A 23,059-nucleotide genomic window follows, 5' to 3' on the forward strand; every position below is an offset into this window, starting at 1 on the left:
CCTTGCAGTGTTCCTTACCCAAAATGGGGAATCTTTCTCTCCTTCCCTTGGGATAATAGAGCTAGCTTTATATATTTTTGGTTTGAACCTCTAAATAAAACACTAGCCAATTAACCTAGTAATGCCTCCCTGTTATAGAGAGGAATTGTGAGGTTTCTAGGGGGTGGGCCATCTAGGCTGCTGGGTCAACATTCTGGCCTCTGGGACCTTGGCCAGAATAGTGTTTCCTTCTACACATATATATGTATGTATATGTGTGTGTTGGGTGGTTCAGAAACATTTGCATACTCTTCTAATTGATGAGGATTGTTTGTTCAATGTTCCTTGCCTGCTATAGGAGGGGATTAGTTGGAGCTAGAGAGAAAAGGTCTTGGTCTTCTGGCTTCAAACTTTGAGAGAGAAGACAGGATTCCAGGGATAGACTTCTTCAAGCATTTGAATAGAATTTGGAACCGCATGATTTCTTTCTCACTTCTTGGCCAAGTAACCAGGCCAAGGTCACACATGTAGCAAGTAGTTGAGCTAGGATTTGAACCCAGGTCTTGTGATTCAGGGCAGCTAGGTGGCACAGTGGATAGAGTCCTGGGCCTGGAGTCAGGAAGACCTGAGTTCAAATCTGGCCTCAGACACTTAATAGCCATGTGACCCTGGTCAAGTCATTTAATCCTGTTTGCCCCAATTTCCTCATCTGTAACATGAGCTGGAGAAGGAAGTGATGAACCACTCCAGTGCCTTTGCCAAGAAAACCTCAAATGGGATCATGAAGAGTCGGGCATGACTGAAATGACTGAACAACAACAAATGTGCCTGGCACTGTGCTGGAACAACAGCTTCTGACCCAAGATCTGGAGCTCTTGCCAACATTCTGTAGCTGCTTTTTTATTTCTCTGTGAATGCCAGATGTCTTTTGGCCTTCAGCAATGACACTGGCTGGATGAGGTCAAAATCCTGACACTCCATTGCTGGGAAGGGATGCGATTCTCTGCAACCAGAGCATGGCTGTGAACACTGGCAGGATACTCCCAACTCACAGTACTAAGGGGATTGTGGGGGTGTGGAGGAAACACTATTCTGGCTGAGGTCCCAGAGGCCAGAATGTTGACCCAGCAGCCTAGGTGACCCACCCCCTAGAAGCCTCACAGTTCCTCCTCTGTAACAGGGAGGCATTACTAAGGTGCGGCATTACTAGGTTGATTGGCTAGTGTTTTATTTAGAGGCTCAAACCAAATATATATATAAAGCTAGCTCTATTATCCCAAGGGAAGGAGAAAAAGATTCCCCATCTTGGATAAGGGACACTGCCAGGAACTTCTGGGGGCCTTTTTCTTCACTAAATGGAGTTCTTAAATTTCTGAAGATTCTTCCTGGAATTTGGAGATTGCAGAAGGAAAGATTTGTAGGCATCTCTGTGTATGACAGGCATTGTGGAAAGAGAGAGAAGACCAGGCCTTTCTTTCCATAACTACACAGCCAAGCCTTGAGTGACTCTGGGTAAGTCAGTTTGTATGTATTCTCCTAGCTTCCTTACCTGGAAAACAAAGGGACTTGATTAAATAGTCTCTTAGGCACCTTTTAGCTCTAAAAGTCTATGGTTTTACATCAAGAGCTATCACTAGCATCTTCCCAAAGGCCAAGATTTAAGATGTAATTTGATGCAAGATATTGATGCAATTTGCTGTGCATATAAAGTCTATTCAGTCTGACAAACATTAATTTAGCATCTTCTATTCGAGATGTGAGGCTATGTGTGTGTGGGGGGATATGTATGGAGCTGGCTTGGGTTTAAGTCCTATCTGTGATACATAATAACTGTAACCCTGAGTGAGTCATTTACCTCTCATTGCCCCCTCTGGGAGCCCCCTAAAACTATAAGCAGGGGCCATTCTGCATTGCTAGAGGGAATTTCCTCCCTGAGAATTCTTTAAGTCAATGAAATTACAGGTGCAGTTCCCTCCTGTCCCCATTCCCCACCTCCCAAATGTGCTAGGCACCAGAGAATCAAAGCTGGATGAGTGAAGAATCATTTATTAAGTAATTACTATATGGCAAGTACTTTGCTAAGCCTGTGGCTAGAAATACAGAAGGTTGAGACAGGCCTTGTCCTCAAGGAGCTTACATTCTTATAGGAGTAAACATATGAAAGGGAGTAGTGGACACAGAGAGGTATTATGGTTTAGAAAGTTCAGGGATGGTGAGTGGAGCCATTTACTAAAGATGAAAAATGACCTGCCCTCAAGTAGGCTACATTCTAGTGTTGGAGATGGGAGAAGAATGGACAAAAATGGTTAAAATACAAGTAAGACTGTGAAAAAGTTAAAGCAGCAGACACTTAATAAATGTTTTTTGCTTGCTGTGTCATTGGTGGGAGGACAGGTAGGAATGGAGGAGTTAGAAGAGGAACAGGAAGGGTGAGGTGTCCTGTATTTTTTTTTTATAGGTTTCCCTGCCTTCAGGAAGTTCCCTAACTGAACTAGGCCTAAGGCCATCCAGGTAAGTTTCTTCCTCCCATGAAGCATCTCCCCACCCCGCAATGGCCAGAGGAGCAGGTCTGCCTCCCTACCTGCCCCCTACCTACCTACAGTCATTCATTCTCTTGAAGACAAAATCTGAATTCTGAATTCAGCTGGAAGGATGAGCACCTCTTTCCCAAACCAATAAACTTCCTGAAATTTCCATTCACTCACTGCCTTAGCAGCAGTCTCTCTGCTTGCCCAACACCTGAGCTCCAGAGCTCTTGATTCCAAAGACAAACATGGATGTTATTTAAATGCCATCTTCAAATCCCATCACATAAGAGCCTGCCAATTCCCTGGCAAAATGGACACAGCCAGGTGTCCCTGCTCCTGCAGGCATCATAGATTGACTAGATTGTCAGAGCCAGAAGGGACCTGAGATATCATTTAGTTCATTTTCTTTGTTGTACAGCTGGGAAACTGAGGCTCAGAGAGGGAAACAGATATGGCCAATGGGTTAGTGGCAGGGCTGGTACTCTTTTCACCATCTACATCACTCAGCTCCACATTCCTTGCAGTAAGAGAAGAATCAGGTCCCAGCAAAAAAGGAACCTGGAGCACAGGACAGGTGGGTCAGGGAAGAGAAAGCTTCTAGTAGGGATAAGGAGGGTGGCAGAGGCTTCCCAGGAGAATGGGGAACTCGTACCTTGTCCAATGTGACCTGGGCAAACTCAGGGAGATTCTTGGTATTTCCCTGCCCTAAGGAGGCACTTCTCATCATCCTGTTTTCCTTCATAAGCTTTCATTTTGGCTTTTTGTCTGTGGGCAGAACTAGAGCAATACCAGTGTGTGGAGCTGTGTGGAGGAGATGGTCTGTTTTGTTCCCTTAGCCCTGCTTGTAGCAAATTCCTCTTCTCTGGCAATATTCCTCCTGCCCCAGGTCCTTCTCTCCCTCCTCAGCTCTCAGCAAAGAGTCTTTGATTAGTTCCTCCTACCTTTGCGGGGGGGGGGGGGGGGGGAACGAGTCAGGAATCCAATCAGCTGCCACCATCTTGCCTCCACAACATCTCGCCTCCACAACATCTCTGGCATCTATCTCCTCTCCCCTTCCATGGTCACCATTTAATTCAAGCCCTTTGTCATCCCTTATCTGGACAGCTAAAGTAGCCTCTTAATTGGTCTCCATTTCTCCATTCTCTCCTCTCTCCAATCCATCCTTCACCCAGCTGACAAATTGACTCTTAAAGCACCGGCCTGAACAAGTCACCCTGCCCCCCCCCTTACTGAATAAACTCCAGGGGCTCCCAGTTACCTGTAGGATCAAAACCAAACTTCAGTTTAGCTTCTTAAATCCTCCACCCCTTTTAAGCCCCTTTACATGTGCCTGCCCTTCACGCACTCTAAGGCCTGGCTAACCTGGTCTTACTGTTCCTCATAGAAGGCATCCTATCTCCTCTGTGTTTGTCTTTGCATTGGCTGTCCTCTTCTGCCTGGAACATGATGCCTCCTTTCCTCTTCTTTCAATGCCTTGTTTCCTTCAGGGTCTAGCTTGAGCCACCTAATACAAGAAGCCTTTCCTGATCCTCCCTGGATGCTAGTACCTCCTCCCACCAACTATCTTGTATCTATTTTCTATATTTTTATAGTACATGTTATCTTCCCCAATAAAAATCAGGGCCTGGTACAGTAATAAATGCTTATCAGTTGGTTGAGGGTTGGGTTCTAGTATTGGTTTTCTAGCTAACTACTTGTGCGACTCTGTGCAAGACCCATTTCCTTTCTGGTACTTGGTTTTCCCATATGTACAATGGGGTGAGGGGGTATGAATGGATTCGGTGTCTCAGGTTCCTTAAAGCTCTAACATTCTATATTCTAAGGCACTTCTCAGTTCTGACATAGCCTAAAGCCCCTTCCAGGTCTGAAATTCTATCATTTTAATTTTGTTCCACTTGTGATTACTGTGTATTCTAAAAGTTTTAGTGCAGGGATTTTCTCTACCACCATATTCTCTACCCACTTCCCCCTTTGTCTTTATCTCTCCTCCTACCTATTTCATTTTTTTGGGTATTATCTTTTCCCATTAGAATGTAAGCTCCTTGAGGTCAGGGACTGTCTTTCTTTTTGGCTTGTGTTTGTAGTTCCAGAGCTTAGCGTAGTGCCTGGCACATGGTAAGAGCTTAACAAATACTTCTTGACCTGGCTATAATACTAAGAGATGGTTTATTGCTAATATTGTGTTATATGGCTTTAGAATTTACAAAGGGTGTAATCATCTCTTTTCAGCCTCAATAATAAACCCTGTGAGATGAGTACTACAGATATTATTATCCCCAATTTACAGATGAGGAAACTGAGACTCCAAGAGAATTTATTCATGGACTTAGAGAGCTAGGAAATGTCACAGAGGAGATTTGAACCGTTGTCTTTGAGTGACTCCAAGTCTAGCATGCCAGATACCACACCAAGCTGCCCATCCTGCCATGACTATGATAGCTTATCCTGTAAGCAATAGGGAGCCGCTAGAGGTTCTTTAGTCATTGGCTATCAGAGGAGATCATCGGGAGTGTTAGTCTGGCAGGAGAGACTGGAGGGAGAGAAATTAGAGGCAAGGAGAAAAGTTGAGGAAAAAGAGAAAAAAAAATAATTCAGGGAAAAGTGGATGAGTACCTGGACTAAGAAGAGGGCAAGAGTGATGGAGAGGTGGGTACACCTATCGATTTTCTTTGTATCCCCTAACGCTTAGTTAGCACAGAACCTAGGACACTGTAGGAGCTTAATATATGCTTGTTGATTTGACTTGACACTTATCTGTGTACCCAGGATGTTTGAGGGCGGGGAGCAGGAGAGACTAAGGCACTCAGTAATCCCTTAGGATTCTAAAGAATCATGCATGCCTAAATGAGGAGGCAGTTCTGGGGCGAGGGCGGAGCCACCCCCCTCGGGTTTTGCACTCCTCCCTCCCTGAGCCGGCTGGTCAGGGGTAGCCTGGGAGGCGCTAGGACCTCGCGCTGCTCGGGCTAGGGCTCTGGCTCCGGGCTCCGGCTCCGGCTCCTGCTCCGGCTGCAGCGGGGCCTGGGCCAGTAGCGGCTCCGGGGCTGCGGAGGCGCTGGGGGCCCAGCTGCAGCGCCATGTGAGCGGGACCGGGTACGGGCGCTCCCCGGGGGAGGTGAGCCAGGGGCCTGGGGCAGAAGATGCCCGGGAAGGGGAGGGCCTGGGAGAGGAGATACGCTGAGTGGGAGGGGTGGGGGTGGGGGGCTGGTCCAGGAGCTTGGTAAATGGGACCCTTTTGCCCCGCTCTCCCTCCAACTCTGTGCCTCGCCCTCATTTGCGCTTAGGAATCCCCCGGGTGCTGGGCGCCGGAGGCAGCCTCCACCCTAGCTTGACAGCTGCTAGGACTGGATGGTGGACCCTGCCCCCATCCGAGTGAAGAAGGGAGTGAAGGGAGAGGGCACGGCCCCTGATGGGAGGAAGGAGGCAGGCAGAGTGGGGGGATTCCAGGGCTCAGAGGTGATGAAGGGGTGCTTGTCCCCCTCCCCCTTCCTTTCCTCTTCTCCTCTATCTAGTCTCCCCATCCTGGGTCACACTAAGCTGCTTTACCTAAGCCCCCGCGTGGGGATGTGGGGGCTGATCCTCAGAGTTTCTGCTTGCTCCACTGGGTTCCTGGGCATGATCTTTGCCCCCACATTGGGGCTCTGACGTTCCTCCACCCTGGATGGGCCCTCAGGCTGTCCAAAAACTTGCTGGCAGCCGGTCATCCCTGGGAGGAGCTATAGGGGGAGTGGTGGTGGTGGTTCTAATGGGAGTAGAGGGAGTGTGCCCTGGGGCCAGAGTGCTGGGGGGGTGGAAGAGTTGGGAGGGTGTGTGAGCGGTGACAACCCAGAATGCACTGCTCTAGGGTCCCCCTCCCTTCTGCCTCCCCCCCACTCTTACAGGGGCCAGTGAGAATGAGGGAGAGTTCCTAGCGCAGAGTCGGGGCTCCCAGCGGCCCATGCCTGGAAAAGGAGTGGAACTCTCTTGACCCAGATGCTACTTTCATGGAGGGGGTGGTTTTGGTGGCTCTCCATACCCCCTTCTCCTCCCAAATCCCATCCTCAAATCCTACCTCCCCCAACTGCCTCCTGTCTCCTGCCTTTCCCTGATGTATTTTTTTCCTGAGCTCTCCCACTCGGGGACCTTGTGCTCCACTTTTGGGGGGCGGGGAAGAAGAGAGAGAATAGGATGAAGGGGTGTTGTAGGAGCTGGAGCTTGGGTCTGTAATGGGACGGAATGTTCTGAATCTACACTCTCAGCCTCCCACACACCTAAGGCACAGAGGGAGAGGAGGAGGGGAGAGAAGATGGGAAGGGTAGGCTCTGTTAGTGGAGTGGGGGTTGGGGGCCACATAACTGTCCTAAGGTCTGACACAGGCGAACTTATCAGTTCTCCTTCTTGGATCTCTTTCTTGGTTTTCCTGTCTTGTCCTCTGTTTCACTTCTCCCATCTCTGGAACCTTGCCCTACCCTGCTTGTTAGCAGGAGGGGAATCCGAGATAAGTTGTAGGGTAGGGAGGAGGGTTGAGGGGCTGTGCTGGTGTACTTAGGGCAGCTGCCTTGGCCTGTGAACCCTGGAGAGGGAGTCTTGGAAGAGAGGACTCCCTCCATCTGAGAAATTCGGGGGAACCAAGAGAAGCCTGGCCTTTCTCCCACCCCCACATGGGAGGGTGAGGGGGCCCTACTTTCCAGGCATGGTACATGTGATCTGCTTTCCCTTGGCAGGGGAGCTCAGCACTGAGATAGCTGTCACCTGACCTAGGTTTTAGTTCCAGTTCTTACGCTAACCTAGTGCAATTAGGCATTATTAATACCTTAATTGCATAGGATCATAATAGCTTGACCCTATACAATTCAATTCAGCAAACACTGTGAGGTGTTCAGCAACTACCTGAAAGATTCTAAACATATCACTTTTGTTTCTGTGGGCTTCTGTATCAAATGATCTGGTTGGATCATTAGGCCGTCTCAGATCACTTCTGGATCTGACATTCTGTGTTTTAAGGGCCCTTCTAGCTCTAATGCACTAAGAGCTTAACCAGCTCTAATTTTCTATGAGTCCTGAAATTGCTTTAATCTCTCTCCAGGTATTCTATTCTATTAAATTCGACATGTGCTGAGTATTCTTTGCTCTTTCTCCTATGGAACTGGTATTCCTCTCCCTTAAGCCCCCTCATACCTACACTCCTCTTCCCTCAAGTTCTAATTCCATTTCCCTGTGTAATCCCCTGGTGGTTAGGTTGTTGTTTGGATAAGCGGATGCCCTTAGGTAGGCAATGCATCCCCTGCTGACTGATGTTTGAGAGGATCCCCAGTGATCTGCTCTGGGTGGTAGCCTTGTAAGACAAGGGTTCTAGCCCTGGCTCTCATGCTTATTCCTTGTATGACTTAGAGAAGACACTTCCCATTTCTGGGCCCTCAGTTCCCTCATCTGTTAAATGAGGAGGTTGAGCTAGATGATTTCAAAGGTCTTTTCCAGCTCAGACATTCTCTGATTTTATGTGGAAATTGGCAACGTCGAGTACTTGTCAACCTTAAGGGCCAATCCTAGAAAGATGGGTGGAGTTCTGTTGTGGGTGGGCATGAGGGTTTGGCCAGAAAGAATCTGGCCAACCAAGAAAGATGAATAGGATGGTGGTTGGGGAATTCATCTGGAAAATGCACCTGTAAGAATATCCTCAGGCTCTGATTTAGACCTAGTAAGTATGTCCTTTATTAAGCACGGAGATGAAAAAGGAAGGAAAGGAGAAGGGAGTGACAAGGAAGAAGGTGCACCAGTGAGGGACATTTCAGAGCACGGAGAAAGAAGGGCATATGGTTAAAATATGGGCTTGTCCTGATGAGTATAACTGGTTCTCTCTCCCTTCTGTCTTGTCCCAGGGGCCCCCCAGGTCTACCAGCCCTAATTTGGGGGCATCCCCTTTGATAGGGGGGCAGGGGCACAGCTCTTGGTCAGGGAAAAGGAGAAAAGATGGAGGCTGGAGAAGGGAAAGCAATGTCCAATGTTAGCCCAAGACCATGATGTGAATTGCTCCTGAATGGATGTGTGAAATTGGCTGATTTTTCATCATGGGACCAGTCAGTGCAAATCCTAGCTCTCTCAGGGATCACTTACTGTATTTCAAGACCATGTCTCCTCTGTCTGGGGCAGCCCGTGGTGAACCAAGACCTGGCTTTTGGGAGGAGTTGAACCCTTTACTGTTGGCTTGCAGGTGTGACCTGTTTTCCCCCTCCCCCGGGTGACCGGAAGGCTGCTCCCACCCCAAGACTGCTGGAGAGACATGAATAAAAATAAGGTAAGCGCCTCATCTTTCTCTCCTCCTTGCCCGGGTATCTTTCTGGGCTCTTGACCCGCTCTGCACCAGCGCTTCTTGAATTTTAGCCTGTCCCTTGGGGGACCTGCAGCCTCGGGGCACCGTGGACCCTTTATAACTATCTTTTCTGTTCAACTGGAGTACTTCCCATACCAGGTTCAGATGCTGAAGGGGCCTCCTACTGGGGGGCCCCAATTCACCTGGACCTCAGTTTTCTCATCCATAAAATGGAGATAAGGATTCCTGCCTTGCCTAACTTAGAGGATTTTGGGGAGGATCAAATTAGGAAACGGGTATAAAGGCGCTCTAAGAAGTTGGTGAGACGCCTAGACTGAACTCTCACTGGGTTTGGGGCCCCTCATTAGGTATACCAAAGAAGGGAAAGATCTGGCCCATGCCAAAAGAGAAGTCTCTACTGAATGAATAAGATTGTTATTGTTTAGTCGTGTGTGACTCTTTGTGACCCCATTTGGGGTTTTCTTGGCAAAGATACTAGAGTGGTTAGCCTTTTCCTTCTCCAGTTCATTTTATAGGTGAGAAAACTGAAACAAACAGGGTTAAGTGACTTGCCCAGGGTTACACAACTAGTAAGTGTCTGAGGCTGAATTTGAATTCAGGTCTTCTTGAACTCCAGGCCTGGTGCTCTGTCCACTATGCCACCTAACTGCCTGCTATATAGGAATAAGATACAACCGATTAACAACAGGGTCCAAATAAAGTGACGGTTAATGTACTCTGAATGGTGCCCGCGTGAGCTAAGCCTGTGGGTGCTGAGGAGACTGGAGAGTACAAGGATTACATGGGGGTTACAAAGCCTATTGGTCACCCTCACACTTTCACTACTCTCCAGGGTGCTCTGGCCAGTATGTGGACTTACTTGGCTTGGAGTCAGGGGCTGGAGGCCAGGTGCCAATTTCTGTTGTGCCCTAAGGTTTACAAAGCACTTTCATCACAACTGTCCTGTGAAGGTATCAAATTCAAATAGAAAGGGATTCCTGAAAACCACAAATTAGCATTATCTAATTTGTCTTGAATTTTAATTTATTTTGTTAAACATTTCCCAATCCCATTTAAATCTTTTGGTTGTAAACTCAAGCTTTGCTGACCTGCAGAGTTTGATACCTCTGCTGTGAGTTAAGTAACATAAGATTCCATTTTGCAGATGAGGAAACTGGGGCCCAGAGAGGTTAAGAGATTTACTTCATCCCATAGGTAAAGTCTCAAGTTCAAAGCAGAATTTTAACTTGGATCTCTCCTGACTCCTTCCTTTGGGCTACATTCGTCTGAGGACAAATCCAGGACTTGAAATCTTGGTTTTATTCCTGAGTCATACATCACCCTGTGATTTAAACCTATCATTCCTCTATCTTTTCCATTCTCTGGCCACCACCCTAGTCTAGGACTCTGGATTCATTTAGCAGATTCCTAACTGTTTTCTCCCCCCATAGGCCATCTTGAGCATGTTTCCATGTTCATTTGTTTTAAACATCATGTTTCTTCTATGTCATTCCCTTGCTCAAATACCTTCTGTGACTTACAGGTCCCTACAGACAAAGCAAATGTTTTTCTGTCTGATATTCAAGTCTCTCCACTGCTTAGCTCCAACTTCCTAATCCAGCCTTATTTCCTACTCCTGCTGTACTTGAACTCTCTGCTCCAGCCAGACTAGTCCTTCACTGTTGCCCTGAACACACCATTCCATGCCTTTGCTCATGCCACCACCTCTACCTGAAATGCCCTCTTTCTTCTCTGCCTATCCAAATCCTCTTCATCCTTCAAGAGATGGCTAAAGGCCACCTTTGTTGGTACTACACCTAGCCTAGGGTGATTTATCCTTCCCCTCATCTAAGGCCCTTAGATTCTTCCTACAAGTGTAAATTATCCTCATGTTTGTCTCCCATTGGGCCTTCTTCCTTTTGTCATCATTTACAATGTAGTCTGAGACAGGGCTGGGCACAGAGCAGGTGCTCAGTAGATATTTCTGGCACATGACGGAGAGGTACCTGATGTGCCGTAGGTGAGTAATCATTAGGTATGTAAGAAGCTTCTTGTAGTGAGATGCAGTCAGGTGTAGCAGTAAGGATGTCTTCAGAGGACCTGGCACACCAGCTCTTACCCTGAGGTCCTTCATTCTACAATTGATCAACAAAGATTAAGTGCCTACTGTGTGCCAAGCTCTGTGCTAAGCTCTCGGGTTACAAAGAAAGGTAAAACCAGCTTCTGCCTCCAGGAGCACACATTCTAAAGGGGTTGGCAACATGCAAACAACTATATACATATGAGATCTATACAGTGTAAATGAGGAGGGAAGGCAATAGCAGTGGCAGAGAGGGTGGAGAACTAGAAAAAGTCCCCTTGTAGAGGGTGAGGTTTGAGTAGAGTCTTGAAGGAAGCCAGGAGAGGTAGGTGAGGACAGAGAGCATCCTAGGCATGGAGCACAGTCAGAGAGAAGACAGAGTTGGGAGATAGTGTCCTGTTGCAGAATGACTAGAAGACTGCTGTCAGCTTGAAGACCCACTGGGATGTGCTTCAGCCATCTCCCAGATGCAGTGGGAAGTAGAGAGGGTAGGGGGGATGGTGGGGCAAGTGCTATGGGAAAAATAATCAAATTGGTACTCTCATTCCCTCTGTCCTAAGAAGGACAGCATCAATCATTTATCCTACTCTGGCTACCATTTCCCTATATGTTTTGTCTTCCCCTCTTAGAATGTAAGCTCCTTGAGGGTAGCCATTGTCTTTGTTTTTGTATTTATATCCCCAGTGCTTAGCACACTGCCTGGTAAGCGGTTTTTCTTTCACTCATTCACTCATTCATTCATTCATTCAATGTGCATGGACTGTCTCCATGACTAAGAGTATGACTTAGCTGGTTTTCCCTACTGTGGCCTAAGAGTGGAGGGGGTGTGACTTTGGTTTCTTAGTCTCTGACTGCTTTTCATCTAGGCTTCTTCCCTTCTCCTGTAGGGCCAACGATCAGTGGTGCTAGGGGCCCTGTTTGCGCTCATCACCGTCCTCATCCTCTATAGCTCCAACAGCGTCAACGACGTCTTCCCCTATGGTTCTCTTCGAGGCCGCTTCCACTGGACATCCAACCTGAAGAAGTGGTCCATTGCTGACAGCTATGTCCCAGTCCTTGGCAACAAGGTAGGAAGACAGAGGGCTGGCCAGTCCAGAGTTTTGGGAAATCTTACCACTCTATGGGAGTTACTTCTGCTGAGAACCATGCTTAGGTGGGACCCAGGCATGAGAGCCTTTAGGAAGACCAGTTATTACGAGATCATAGACCTAGAACTGGAAGAGATTCCAAAGAACATCTAGTCCACCCCTACATTTTGCAGAGAAGGAAACTGAAGACCAGATTGGTTAAGTGACTTGCCCAAGGTGGTCACACAGGTAGTTAGTAGCAGAGGCGGGATTTGAACCCACGTCCTCTTTTTCCAAAGTTAGTCTTCTTATTGTACCACACTCTTCTTATTATGGAAAGGCCCTTCCCAGAGATTACCCTCACCTATCCATCTACCCAGAAAGGAGAAGGAATGGGAGCCCTGGCACAATCCTTCAGAAATGTTCCCTTGGATTAAAGAAAATTATTGATGATTATTTTATATTTCTGTCACTTCTCAATGACTCTTCTCTCCTCCCCTTTTCACACCAATATTATCCCCCCATGTAACAAAGAGTAATAAAGGAAAATCAATCAACACGTTGGCTGTTGTCTGAAAAGGTGCCTTATTATGCACCTGAAGTGTGTCACCTCTCTGCTGAGAGGCAAGTGACACTCTTTAATGTCAGTCCTCTGAAGTCACATCTGGTTCCCTTTTGATCATAGATCTGGAGTCTTTGAAAATTTGAAAATTATTGTGAATGTAGTGTAAATTGTTCTGGTTCTTCCTCGGCTTTCTGAGATACCCAAGGACAAGGATGTAGGCCTGGGGCCAGGACATCAGGAAATGTGTCATACCCTATTGGGGGCCCAATCATTTGTTTCCATTTTCCCCATTTGATATTAAGCTCTAGTAGTGGTCACAGGGCTCTGACCTTATCCCAGTTCTGTATAATATCTTTTGGTTGGTTGCTGTCCTTCTTCCTCAAAGAGGACCAAAATGGCATCCTTATGCCAGAGTCAAGGTACAGTGTGTCCGACTGTGGCTGATCAGACCAGTACCAGCTTGGAATGTTTTACCACAGGTCAGGCACAAATAGTCCGTGTGAACATTTGGGGTGGATTCTTTAAATCTAAACATTTTATCAGTCATTTGAATGAGGAGATTAATGCCAAATTTGTAGATGACAACCAATTATTTAATCAATAAGCATTTATTAAGCATCTATGATGTGCTAGGTACTGTGCTAAGCACTGAGGATATGAAGTGCAAACAGTACCTTTTCTCAAGGAGCTTGTTTTTTTCCGATTAATAAACACTTATTTTTTGTCTCTCTCTTAACCTCTCCTGTTGTTGTTCAGTTATTTCAGTCATGTCTGACTCTTTGCAACCCCAATTGGGGGTTTTCTTGGCAAAGATACTAGAGTGGTTTACCATTTCCTTCTCCAGCTCATTTTACAGATGAGGAAACTGAGGCATACCAGGTTAAGTGACTTGCCTAGGGTCATATAGCTTCTGAGTGTCTGAGGCCGGATTTGATTTCAGGTTTTCCTGACTCCAGACCTGGCACTCTATCCACTTCTCCACCTAGCTGCCCTAACCTCTCCTACCCCATTAAAAAGAAAACAAAAACAAAAGCCAAACCCTTGTAATAAATATGCATAACCAAGGAAAACAAAATCTCACATTGGCCATGTCCCAAAAATGTATATTTCAACCTGCATTTTGAGTCCCTCACCTCTCTATTGAGAGGTAAGTAGCATTTTTCCTCATCAGTCCTTTGGAATCATGGTTTGTCATTGAGTTGATTAGAATTCTTAAGTCTTTCAAAGTTGTTTGTCTTTACGGTGTTGTTGATAATATGTAAATTGTTCTGGTCCCGTTCATCTCATTCTGCGTCAGTTCATACAAATCTTCACAGGTTTCTCTGAAATCTTCCCTTTCAACATTTTTTACAGCACAGTAGTACTGTCGTGTTCATATACCTTTATTTGTTCAGACATTCCCTAGTTGATGGGAACTCCTTAGTTTCTAGCTTTTTACCACTACAGAAAGAGTTGTTATAAATATTTTTGTACATATAGGTACTTTTCCTCTTTCTCTGATCTTTTTGGAGTATAAACCTTGTAATGGCAAAGGCCATTTAATGACTTTGGGGGCATAATTCTAATTTTTTTCCCAGAATGCCTAGAATTCTCCAGAATGTGGAGAGATTACACCTGAAATTGCAGATCCATTATGTACAACTTGCTGTTCCTTTCAAATATACAGCAGTTATCATGTGACTTTCTTTTTTTCCCCTCCCCCCCCAAACTTTTGGATGGCTACCATTAGACACAAATCTGCATGTATATGTATATGTGTGTGTATATACTCACATATGTATATACATACATACATACATATATGTACACACACACATATATACATATGAGTGTTTGTATATATATTTATATATGTCAGTTCTTTTTCTGGATTCAAGCAGCAGCTTCCTTCATAGGATCTTTGTGGTTAATTTGGGTATTTATAATAGAATGACTTGGTTGCTCAAAGTTGTTCTTAAAACAATATTGCTGTTACTGTATACAGTGTTCTCTTGGTTCTGCTCATTTCGCTCTTCATTATTTCATGGAAGTCTCTCCGTGCTTTTCTAAAATCATTGAGTTCATCATTTCTTATAGCAGAGTAATAGTCCATCATGAACATATACCATAATTTGTTTAGCCATTTCCCAATTGATGAGCATCCCTGTAATTTCCAGTTCTTTGCTACCACAAGGAAGGTTGCTATAAATATTTTAGCAAATGTAGGTTCTTTTCCATTTTCCCTAATCATCTTGGGAAACAGACTTAGTAGTGGTATTGCTGGGTCAAAAGGTACAGGCAGTTTAATTACTCTTTGGCATAATTCCAAATTTCTCTTCAAAATGGTTGGATCAGCTCATAAATCCACCAACAATAAATTAAGGTCCCAATTTTTCCGCTTCCCCTCCAACATTTGTCACTTTCCCTTTCTATCATTTTAGTCAATCTGATAGGTATAAAGTGATATCTCAAGGTTGTTTTAATTTGTGTTTCTCTAATCAATAATGATTTAGAGCATTTTTTCATATGACTATAAATTGTTTTAAATTCTTCATTGGAAAACTGCCTATTCATATCCTTTGACCATTTATCAATTGGGGAATGACTCACATTTTTATGATGAAGTTCTTTATATATTTAAGATATGAGAGCTTTGTCTGAGGAACTATCTATAAAATCCCCCCCCCTCAGTTTTCTGCTTTCCTTCTGATCTTAGCTACATTTGTTTTATTTGTACAAAACTTTTTTTTATTTAAAAAATTTGTTTATTTTTAGTTTTCAACATTTGCTTTTATAACATTTTGAGTTCTAAATTTTCACCTCCCTCCTTCCTCTTCCCCCTCCCTAAAACATCAAGGAATCTGATATAGGTTATACATGTACAATCATATTAAACATATTTCCACATTATGGAATATGTGAAATATGTGAAAGAAGAATCAAAGCAAAAGGGAAAACCACAAGAAAGAAAAAGAAAAGAGAAAATAGTATGCTTTGATCTGCATTCAGACTCCACAGTTCTTTCTCTGTATGTAAATAGCATTTTCCATCAAGAGTCTTTTGGAATTGTCTTAGATCGTTGCATTACTCAGAAGAGCTAAGTCTAAAAAAGTTGGTCATTGTGCAATGTTGCTATTACTGTGTACAATGTTCTCCTGGTTATGCTCACTTCACTCATCATCAGTCCATACGAGTCTTTCCAGATTTTTCTGAAGTCTGCTTGCTCATCATTTCTTATAGCACGATAGTATTCCATTACATTCATATACCACAACTTGTTCAGCCATTCCCCAATTGATGGGTATCCCCTCAATTTCCAATTCTTTGCCACCACAAAAAGAGCTGCTATCAATATTTGTACATGTGGGTCCTTTTCCCATTTTTATGATCTCTTTGGGATACTGTCCTAGAAGTGGTATTGCTGGGTCAAAGGGTATGCACATTTTTATAGCCCTTTGGGCATAGTTCCAAATTGCTCTCCAAAATGATTGGATCAGTTCACAACTCCACCAACAATGCATTAGTGTTCCAGTTTTCCCACATCATCTCCAACATTTATCATTTTCCTGTTTTGTCATGTTAGCCAATCTGATAGGTGTGATGTGGTACCTCAGAGTTGTTTTGATTTGCATTTCTCTGATCAATAGTGATTTAGAGCATTTTTTCATATGACTATAGATAGCTTTAATTTCTTCATCTGAAAACTGCCTGTTCATATCCATTTATCAATTGGGGTTTCCCAACTATTTTTACCAAATAATGAATTCTTATCCCCAAAACTTAAGTATTTATACTTGTTAAACATTGGGTTACTATATTTGTTTGCTGCTGTAGAATGATTCCACTTTTCTAAGATACCTATTTCTAGGATACCAGTTCACAGAGGAACGTGTTCTGCTGGGGAGACAATCTGTACATAAATACAGCAATAAAATACATTAGATGACAGAATCAGGATTCAAAAAGATCTGTCTAACATGATAGAGTTTGATTGGAACAAATGTGAAGTGGTGTACTCATGTGAAGAAAAATCAGTTGCACAGGTAGAGAATAGGAGAGATCTGGAGTAACAATTGTTTGGTTATTTCAGTTGTGTCCAACTCTCTGTGACCCCATTTGGGGTTTTCTTGGCATAGATACTGGAGTGGTTTGCCGTTTCCTTCTCCACTCATTTGGCAGATGAGGAAACTGAGGCAAACAGGATTAAATGACTTGCCCAGGGTCACACAGCTAGTAAATGCCTGAGGCTGGATTTGAACTTGGGTTTTCCTGACTCTCCACCAGGTGCTCTGTGCACTATAGCACCATCTAGCTGCCCCAAATCAGTAATATTGGACTATGAGTCAGATGTAAGCCAACAGTTGACATGATTACCAAACATGGTGGTGTACCTTTAGGCTACCTTAACTTAACTGAAGTAGAGTGTCTAAAGTGCAGAAGCTGAGAATTCCACTGTACTTTGCCCTGGTCAGAAGTGAGTAAGGGAAGGCTGTCATGACCCTAGGTGAGTCACTTAACATTTCTGAGACTCAGGTCCTTCATCTACTTGCAAGGTTGTTGGAAAGATCAAATGAGATAATGTATGTAAAGCGTTTTCAACCTTAAAGCACCATATAGGATCTACATTTTCATAGAAATATAGCACTGGAAGGGACCTTACAGTCAAAGGTGTCCAACAGCCTCATTTTTCTGATGGGGAAACAGGCCCAGGGATATTGAGTTACCTACTGAAGGTCTTGCAGATAATGACCGGCAGAGCTGAGATTTGATATAAAATCAGAGAATCTTCTTCTTCTTCTCCCTTGGCAGACACTGACCTCCCACTGTCACCAGTGTGTGATCATCACCAGCTCAAGCCACCTTCTGGGCACGAAGCTGGGACCAGAGATTGAACGGGCAGAGTGTACCATACGCATGAATGATGCACCCACCACAGGCTATGAGGTGGACGTGGGTAGCAAGACCACCTTTCGAGTTGTGGCTCACTCCAGTGTTTACCGTGTTCTACGGCGGCCCCAGGAGTTTGTCAATAAGACACCGGAGACCGTGTTCATCTTCTGGGGACCCCCCAGCAAAATGCAGAAACCCAATGGCAGCCTGCTCCACGTCATCCAGCGAGTGGGTCTTGCCTTCCCCAATATGGCTGCCTATGCCGTCTCGCCCACCCGCATGCGGCAGTTTGATGACCTCTTCCGGGGTGAGACGGGCAAGGACAGGTACCTGCTTCCTTGTCTACTCAGGCTTCCTGGCATTTCTTTTCCCTCACACTGCAATTGTGCCTATGAACTGACCACCCCCCAGCTCCCAGCATGCATTGTTCTGATTCCTCTTTGCTGGTGCAGTCTCCCCTAACATAAACAGCACCTTTGTTTTCTGTAGGCTTAATAACTCCAACCAATCAATGAATCAATCAATAAGCATTTATTAAACATCTGTTATGTGCCAGTCAATATGCTAGGTACTGGGGCTACAAATAAAATGAGAAAACCCCTTGCCCTCAAGGGGCTATGGGCAAGATGGCATTTACACATATAAGTATATGAAAAATAAATACAAGCTAGTTTTGGAAGGTGGAGGAGGAGAGGAGAGGGTGGGAGGTGGTGTAAAAATCAGTAAAGTTCCATGTAGAAGGTGCTTGAGATGAGCTTTAAAGAAAACTAGAAACAGGCGAAGAGAGAGTATATCCCAAGTATGCGCCGAGCAGCTTGTGTAAAGATATGAAAAGAAGAGATGTAATGATGTGTGTGTGTGTGTGTGTGTGTGAAGAACAGTAGTATGTAGAGTATATAAAAGGGGGTAATATATAATAAATCTGGAAAGGTGGTTTGGAGTCAGATTTTGCAGGGTTTTAAACTCCCAACAGAGGAGTTTGTATTTAATCCTGAGAGAGTCCATAGACAGCCACCCCTTTTTTGAGCAGGAGAATGAGATGGTCAACCCTGAGTTTTAGAAAACTCATTTTGACAGCTTTGTGGAGGACATAATGGAGAGGGGAGGCACTGGCAGGAGGGAGACCAGTAGGAGACAAAGTCTAGAGAAGAGATGATAAGGCTGGTGACCATGTGCCATGACTGGGAGATGCTGTGGAGGCACACTAGGAGGTAGCCACAATCCGATATGACTGTTGGTTTAAGTACAAAACTTTACTGAGAAATAAATCATGGGGCAAAGTGGACATTGGATTATTGATCTAGAAGGGACCTCAGATGTCATACAATTCAGCCCCTCATTTTAGTGATGGAGAAAGGTTTAAGTGCCTTGTCCAAGGTCACACAGGTAGAAAGTAACAGCGATGGTCTTTGAACTTTGAACCCAGGGTGCTTGAATTCAAGGTCAGCTGTCCTTCCACTGAACCAATGACACTAAGAGAAAGAAAGTACCGAGTTTAAGAGGGTCAAGTTATAGACTAATTCTCTCTTGGCTATGTTTGCTAGATTAAGGGAGGGCTTAGGGAATCCTTGTACCCCTGAGGAGAGGGAAAACTTGGTATTTAGGAAGTAGAGATGCTGCCAACCTAATGGATATGTGAATCCTGCTTACTGGGGACTAAAAAATCCTAGGATCATTATCACTTTTAGAAAGAACTTTTTTGTTTTTGTTTTTGGATAGTCAGTGGGGTTAAGTGACTTGTCCAGGGTCACACAGCTAGTAAGTGTCAAGTGTCTGAGGCTGGATTTGAACTCAGGTCCTCCTGACTCCAGGGCCAGTGCTCTATCCACTGCACCACCTAGCTGCCCCTAGAAAGAACTTTAAGGGGGCAGCTACGTGGATAGAACACAGATTCTGGAGTCAGGAGGACTTGAATTCAAATCCTCAGGCATTTACTAGCCATATGACCTTGGACAACTCACTTAACCCCAATTGCCTCCAAGAAAAAAAAAAAAGAAAGAAACTTAAAACATCTTCTAATCCAGACCCTTCCTTTTACTGATGAAGCAAGTGAGATTCAGAGAGGTTAAATTGATTTGCCTGAGATGACACAGGTAAAAACAGCCAAGATTGGAATCCAGATCTATCTCAACACACTTTTCATTACATTGCACTTCTTTTGGAGAAAGATCTGGGGCTCAGGAGTAAATCCTTTCTTTCTCACTGAGGCCAATTTTTTTTAAAGGCAAGATCTCATGTGTAATGAGGGAAGGACGTTTCTTCACATTGGCTTCTTTGAATGGTGAGAGTGACTGGCCAGAGGGAGGCTGGGGACCAGGTTTTAGAAGGAAGAATAGGAGGGTGAGTAGATACTGTAGTTACATGGCTTTCCTTTCCTCCTCACCTGGACCTATGCTCAGCTCCCTTCCCCAAAGCTACCCCTCCCTTACTCTCTGCTCCCTGGCTCCTGGCCCATAGGGAGAAGTCTCGATCCTGGCTGAGCACAGGCTGGTTCACCATGGTAATTGCTGTGGAGCTATGTGACCGGGTCCATGTCTATGGGATGGTGCCGCCCACCTACTGCAGGTAACGTTTCTGTTCTTCCCTGACTCCTACCCTCTTCCCGTACCCCACCTTAGCTAGAGGTCCATGGGGAAGGACAGAATATCCCATATTCCCACCTGACCACAAAAGTGGGCATATTAAACTGCCTTTGTAGCTTCACCAGGATGGCCCTCACCCAAACCATCAGTCAGCTTATCCCAACCCCAAAACTGTTTAGCCATTATCCCCCTCCTAGACTGGAAGCTTCCTGAGGAAAGGAACCACATCTCATCTAAACTTTGTGTGTCTCCTATGTACAATATAAACATTCAATAAATGTTTGTTGAATGGATGATAGAGACTGTTAAGAGTTGGAAAGGACCTTGGTGGTCATCTAAGTCCAACCCCCTCTCCTTTTAAAGAAGAGGAAACAGTGATGTGCCCAAGAACATGCAACTGGTCCCACATGTGAGTCCTGTTTCCACTATGAATTAACTGTTTGGTCTTGCCTTTAGACTTAGTTTAATCCCCCTAGCTGGGCCAACCAAGGTATCTCTGGAGTAGCTTGGAAGTGGGATGGGGTACATGTGGGGCCATTCAGAACCTCAGGGCATTTTTATCTTGTCAGGAAAGGGGCATCCAGGGGTGTATCTCTTTTCTCCTGTGAGTCCTTGAGGTATCCTTCAGCAGCATGCTCTTTTCTTTGTCTCCTCTCTAGCCAGCGGCCCCAGCCCCGCCGGATGCCCTATCACTACTACGAGCCCAAGGGGCCAGATGAATGCATCACCTACATCCAGAATGAGCACAGCCACAAGGGGAATCACCACCGCTTCATCACTGAGAAGAAGGTTTTCTCCTCCTGGTCTAGGGCCTACAACATTACCTTCTCCCATCCTTCCTGGACATAAGGGTATCTCCTGGACAATCAGGGCTCAGAGGGTAGGTTCCTAGACAATCAGGTTGTAGGGGGTAGGTCCTGGCCAGTTGGGAGTCAGGAGAATTCTGCTGGCCAATCAATATCTCAACTAATTGATCTTGGAGCCTCTTCTAGTCATTCAAGGCCTAGAGGGCAGAATCTCCAGGTTATTTGGCATCTTTGAGGGTATCTTTTGGCCAATCAGGGTCTTAGAGGTGTATCTTAGCTAAACAGGGTCTGGGGTGCATTTCCTAATGAATCAGGGTCTTGGGGTATCCTTCAGCCAACCTGGGCTGTGATCCCATTTCTGAGTTAGAGGGCAAGGACATGACCTTCCCCATGAGGCCTTAGTTCTGATTTCTTTGGCCCTAGGGTGTTTCTCCCTAAAGAGACACCAGAAAACTAAACAAAACAAAACAAACAAACAAACAAAAAACTTCCAGTTTTTTTCCAGTTGACTTTAGAGGAGGTCCTGGGCCCAGAGACACTGGGGTCTTGGACCAGGAGCTGGGAGAGGAGGCATATAACATGCCCTTTGCCACAGGTGCAAACCACTTTGAATGGTCTCGGTGCCCCTGCCCACTGAAGCCTGGGCCTGCTCTCTCAGCAAGTCCTCTAAGTGAAGCAGGACACAGCCTCCCCTTCTCTTCACTGACTGGGTTCCTTTTGTCCTAGCCTGATGAGAGAGCCAAGGACAGTCCTTAGCATTTCTGTGGCCCTGTGCTTTCCAGGGGCCTTTTTCTTCAATCCGTACAACTTGGAAGTGTTTGGCCCCAATGTTTGGCACTGAAAATGGGAAGAAAAGGAGAGGGAGAAATGATTGTGTGCTATGAGGGATCCCTGGACTGAGACCCTGGGTTCTAGTCTCAACTCTGCTGCTAATTCACTATTGGACCTTGGGCAAGTAACTTTCTCTCTATGGGGTCTCATTTTCGTCTTCTATAAATTGAAGGGTTTGGACTCAATGATCTCTGAGGTCTCTTCCAGCCCAGACATTCTGTTTCTGACCCCATGCCCTTTACTTTCCCTCTCTTTTTCAATTCCCATTCTGGGCAGGCATGGCCTGGGAACTAATGACTAGACAACTCAGCTCTATCAGGATAGGCAAAGACCTCTCCCAGACCCCTTCTCCCCAGTCCTTCCAATACCTCTTTCTTCCCAAGGCTGTGATTGGCAGTTAAGGGGGGAGCACCCCCACTCCTGAGGGGGTAAACATCCAATTGGATTCATCCCCTCCGCCCTGCCCCCTTACAGCTGCTAATCTCCTTGACAATTAAATCGACAGTGCCTCATCTCCTCTTCTCCATTTGTTCCCCATCCCACCTCCCCAATTTGATGATGTCTCATTCTCACCTCAGTGAGGTCCCTTCCCACCTGCTGAGTGATTTTCCACTAGTTTGGGAAGAAACTTATGGCTGCAGGCTCGACTTATACCCAGATTCCAGAAAAAGGAAATGGGCATTCTAACTGGAATTGGAATTTTGTTTGCACATCCCTTCTGTCTGGAGGGGTTAAAAGCCCTACTAACCAAAAAGCCAACTGGCTACTCAAGTAGCAGAAGAGGGAATGAGGAGTAAGAGCACTTGGGTTCCAGGTTCCCTTCCTTCTGACCTGTCACTTAATTGCTGGCTCTGTTTTTTTCCCTAAACTGTGGCTACTGTGGCACAAAGTGGGCAGCCCCAAAGGAGCTGGTGGGGATAGAGTGGGTATCCCTAGCTACTCAGCATGCCATTTAGTTCCTAAGCATCAAGATGAAGGACATGGGATATGTGATAAAGCATTCCTGGATGTGTCTCTTTGGAGGGTGTCTGGGGGGCCATGTAGAACAAGGCAGGTTGGGGACAGATGCTAGGCTAGCACATGGGTCAGGAAGTGTACGTTTTGTTCTTGGGTGTCAGCACAAGCCTTCCCCTCACCACCACCACCACCACTCAATTTCCTCAGCCCTGAAAGGTGGTTTTGTAATGGTTTGTACAGGAATAAATATTATTAAGCTGTCACTGTCTTTCTTTCTTGTGTCTGAAACCTCAGCCAAGACTTTTTCATGGTGAGGTTTCTGTGCAGTCTCCGTGTGCACCAGTCCTTGAAACTAGGAGCTCTCAAATACCAAGACCCCAAGTGAATCTTGGGACAGTGGCCTCAGGCTAAGAAGCCAAACTTTTAGGATTAGAGATCTTGAGCTGGAAAAAAAGGACCTTAGAAACCATCTAGTGCAACCTTCTTTTTTTTTTTTTACAGATGAGGAA

At 45.4% G+C, this 23,059-nt stretch overlaps 1 protein-coding gene across 2 annotated transcripts; it reads left to right on the forward strand.

The window, feature by feature from the left end:
• Positions 1-2,462: 2,462 nt before the first annotated feature.
• ST6GALNAC6 (ST6 N-acetylgalactosaminide alpha-2,6-sialyltransferase 6) lies at positions 2,463-22,813 on the forward strand. Of its 2 annotated transcripts, none has more exons than XM_027869717.1 (6): positions 2,463-2,490; positions 8,695-8,778; positions 11,761-11,940; positions 17,294-17,700; positions 19,832-19,939; positions 20,616-22,813. In XM_027869717.1, the coding sequence occupies exons 2-6, from the start codon at positions 8,764-8,766 to the stop codon at positions 20,803-20,805; spliced, it is 900 nt and encodes a 299-aa protein (XP_027725518.1). In that variant the 5' UTR covers positions 2,463-2,490; positions 8,695-8,763; the 3' UTR covers positions 20,806-22,813. The 2 variants fall into 2 exon arrangements, with proteins under 2 accessions (XP_027725518.1, XP_027725517.1); XM_027869716.1 differs by lacking the exon at positions 2,463-2,490 and adding an exon at positions 5,536-5,619.
• Positions 22,814-23,059: the final 246 nt, after the last annotated feature.

The sequence above is a fragment of the Vombatus ursinus genome, unplaced genomic scaffold (assembly GCF_900497805.2).
Source record: "Vombatus ursinus unplaced genomic scaffold, bare-nosed wombat genome assembly UNPS02014793.1, whole genome shotgun sequence".
In the NCBI taxonomy this organism is placed as follows: Eukaryota; Metazoa; Chordata; class Mammalia; order Diprotodontia; family Vombatidae; genus Vombatus; species Vombatus ursinus.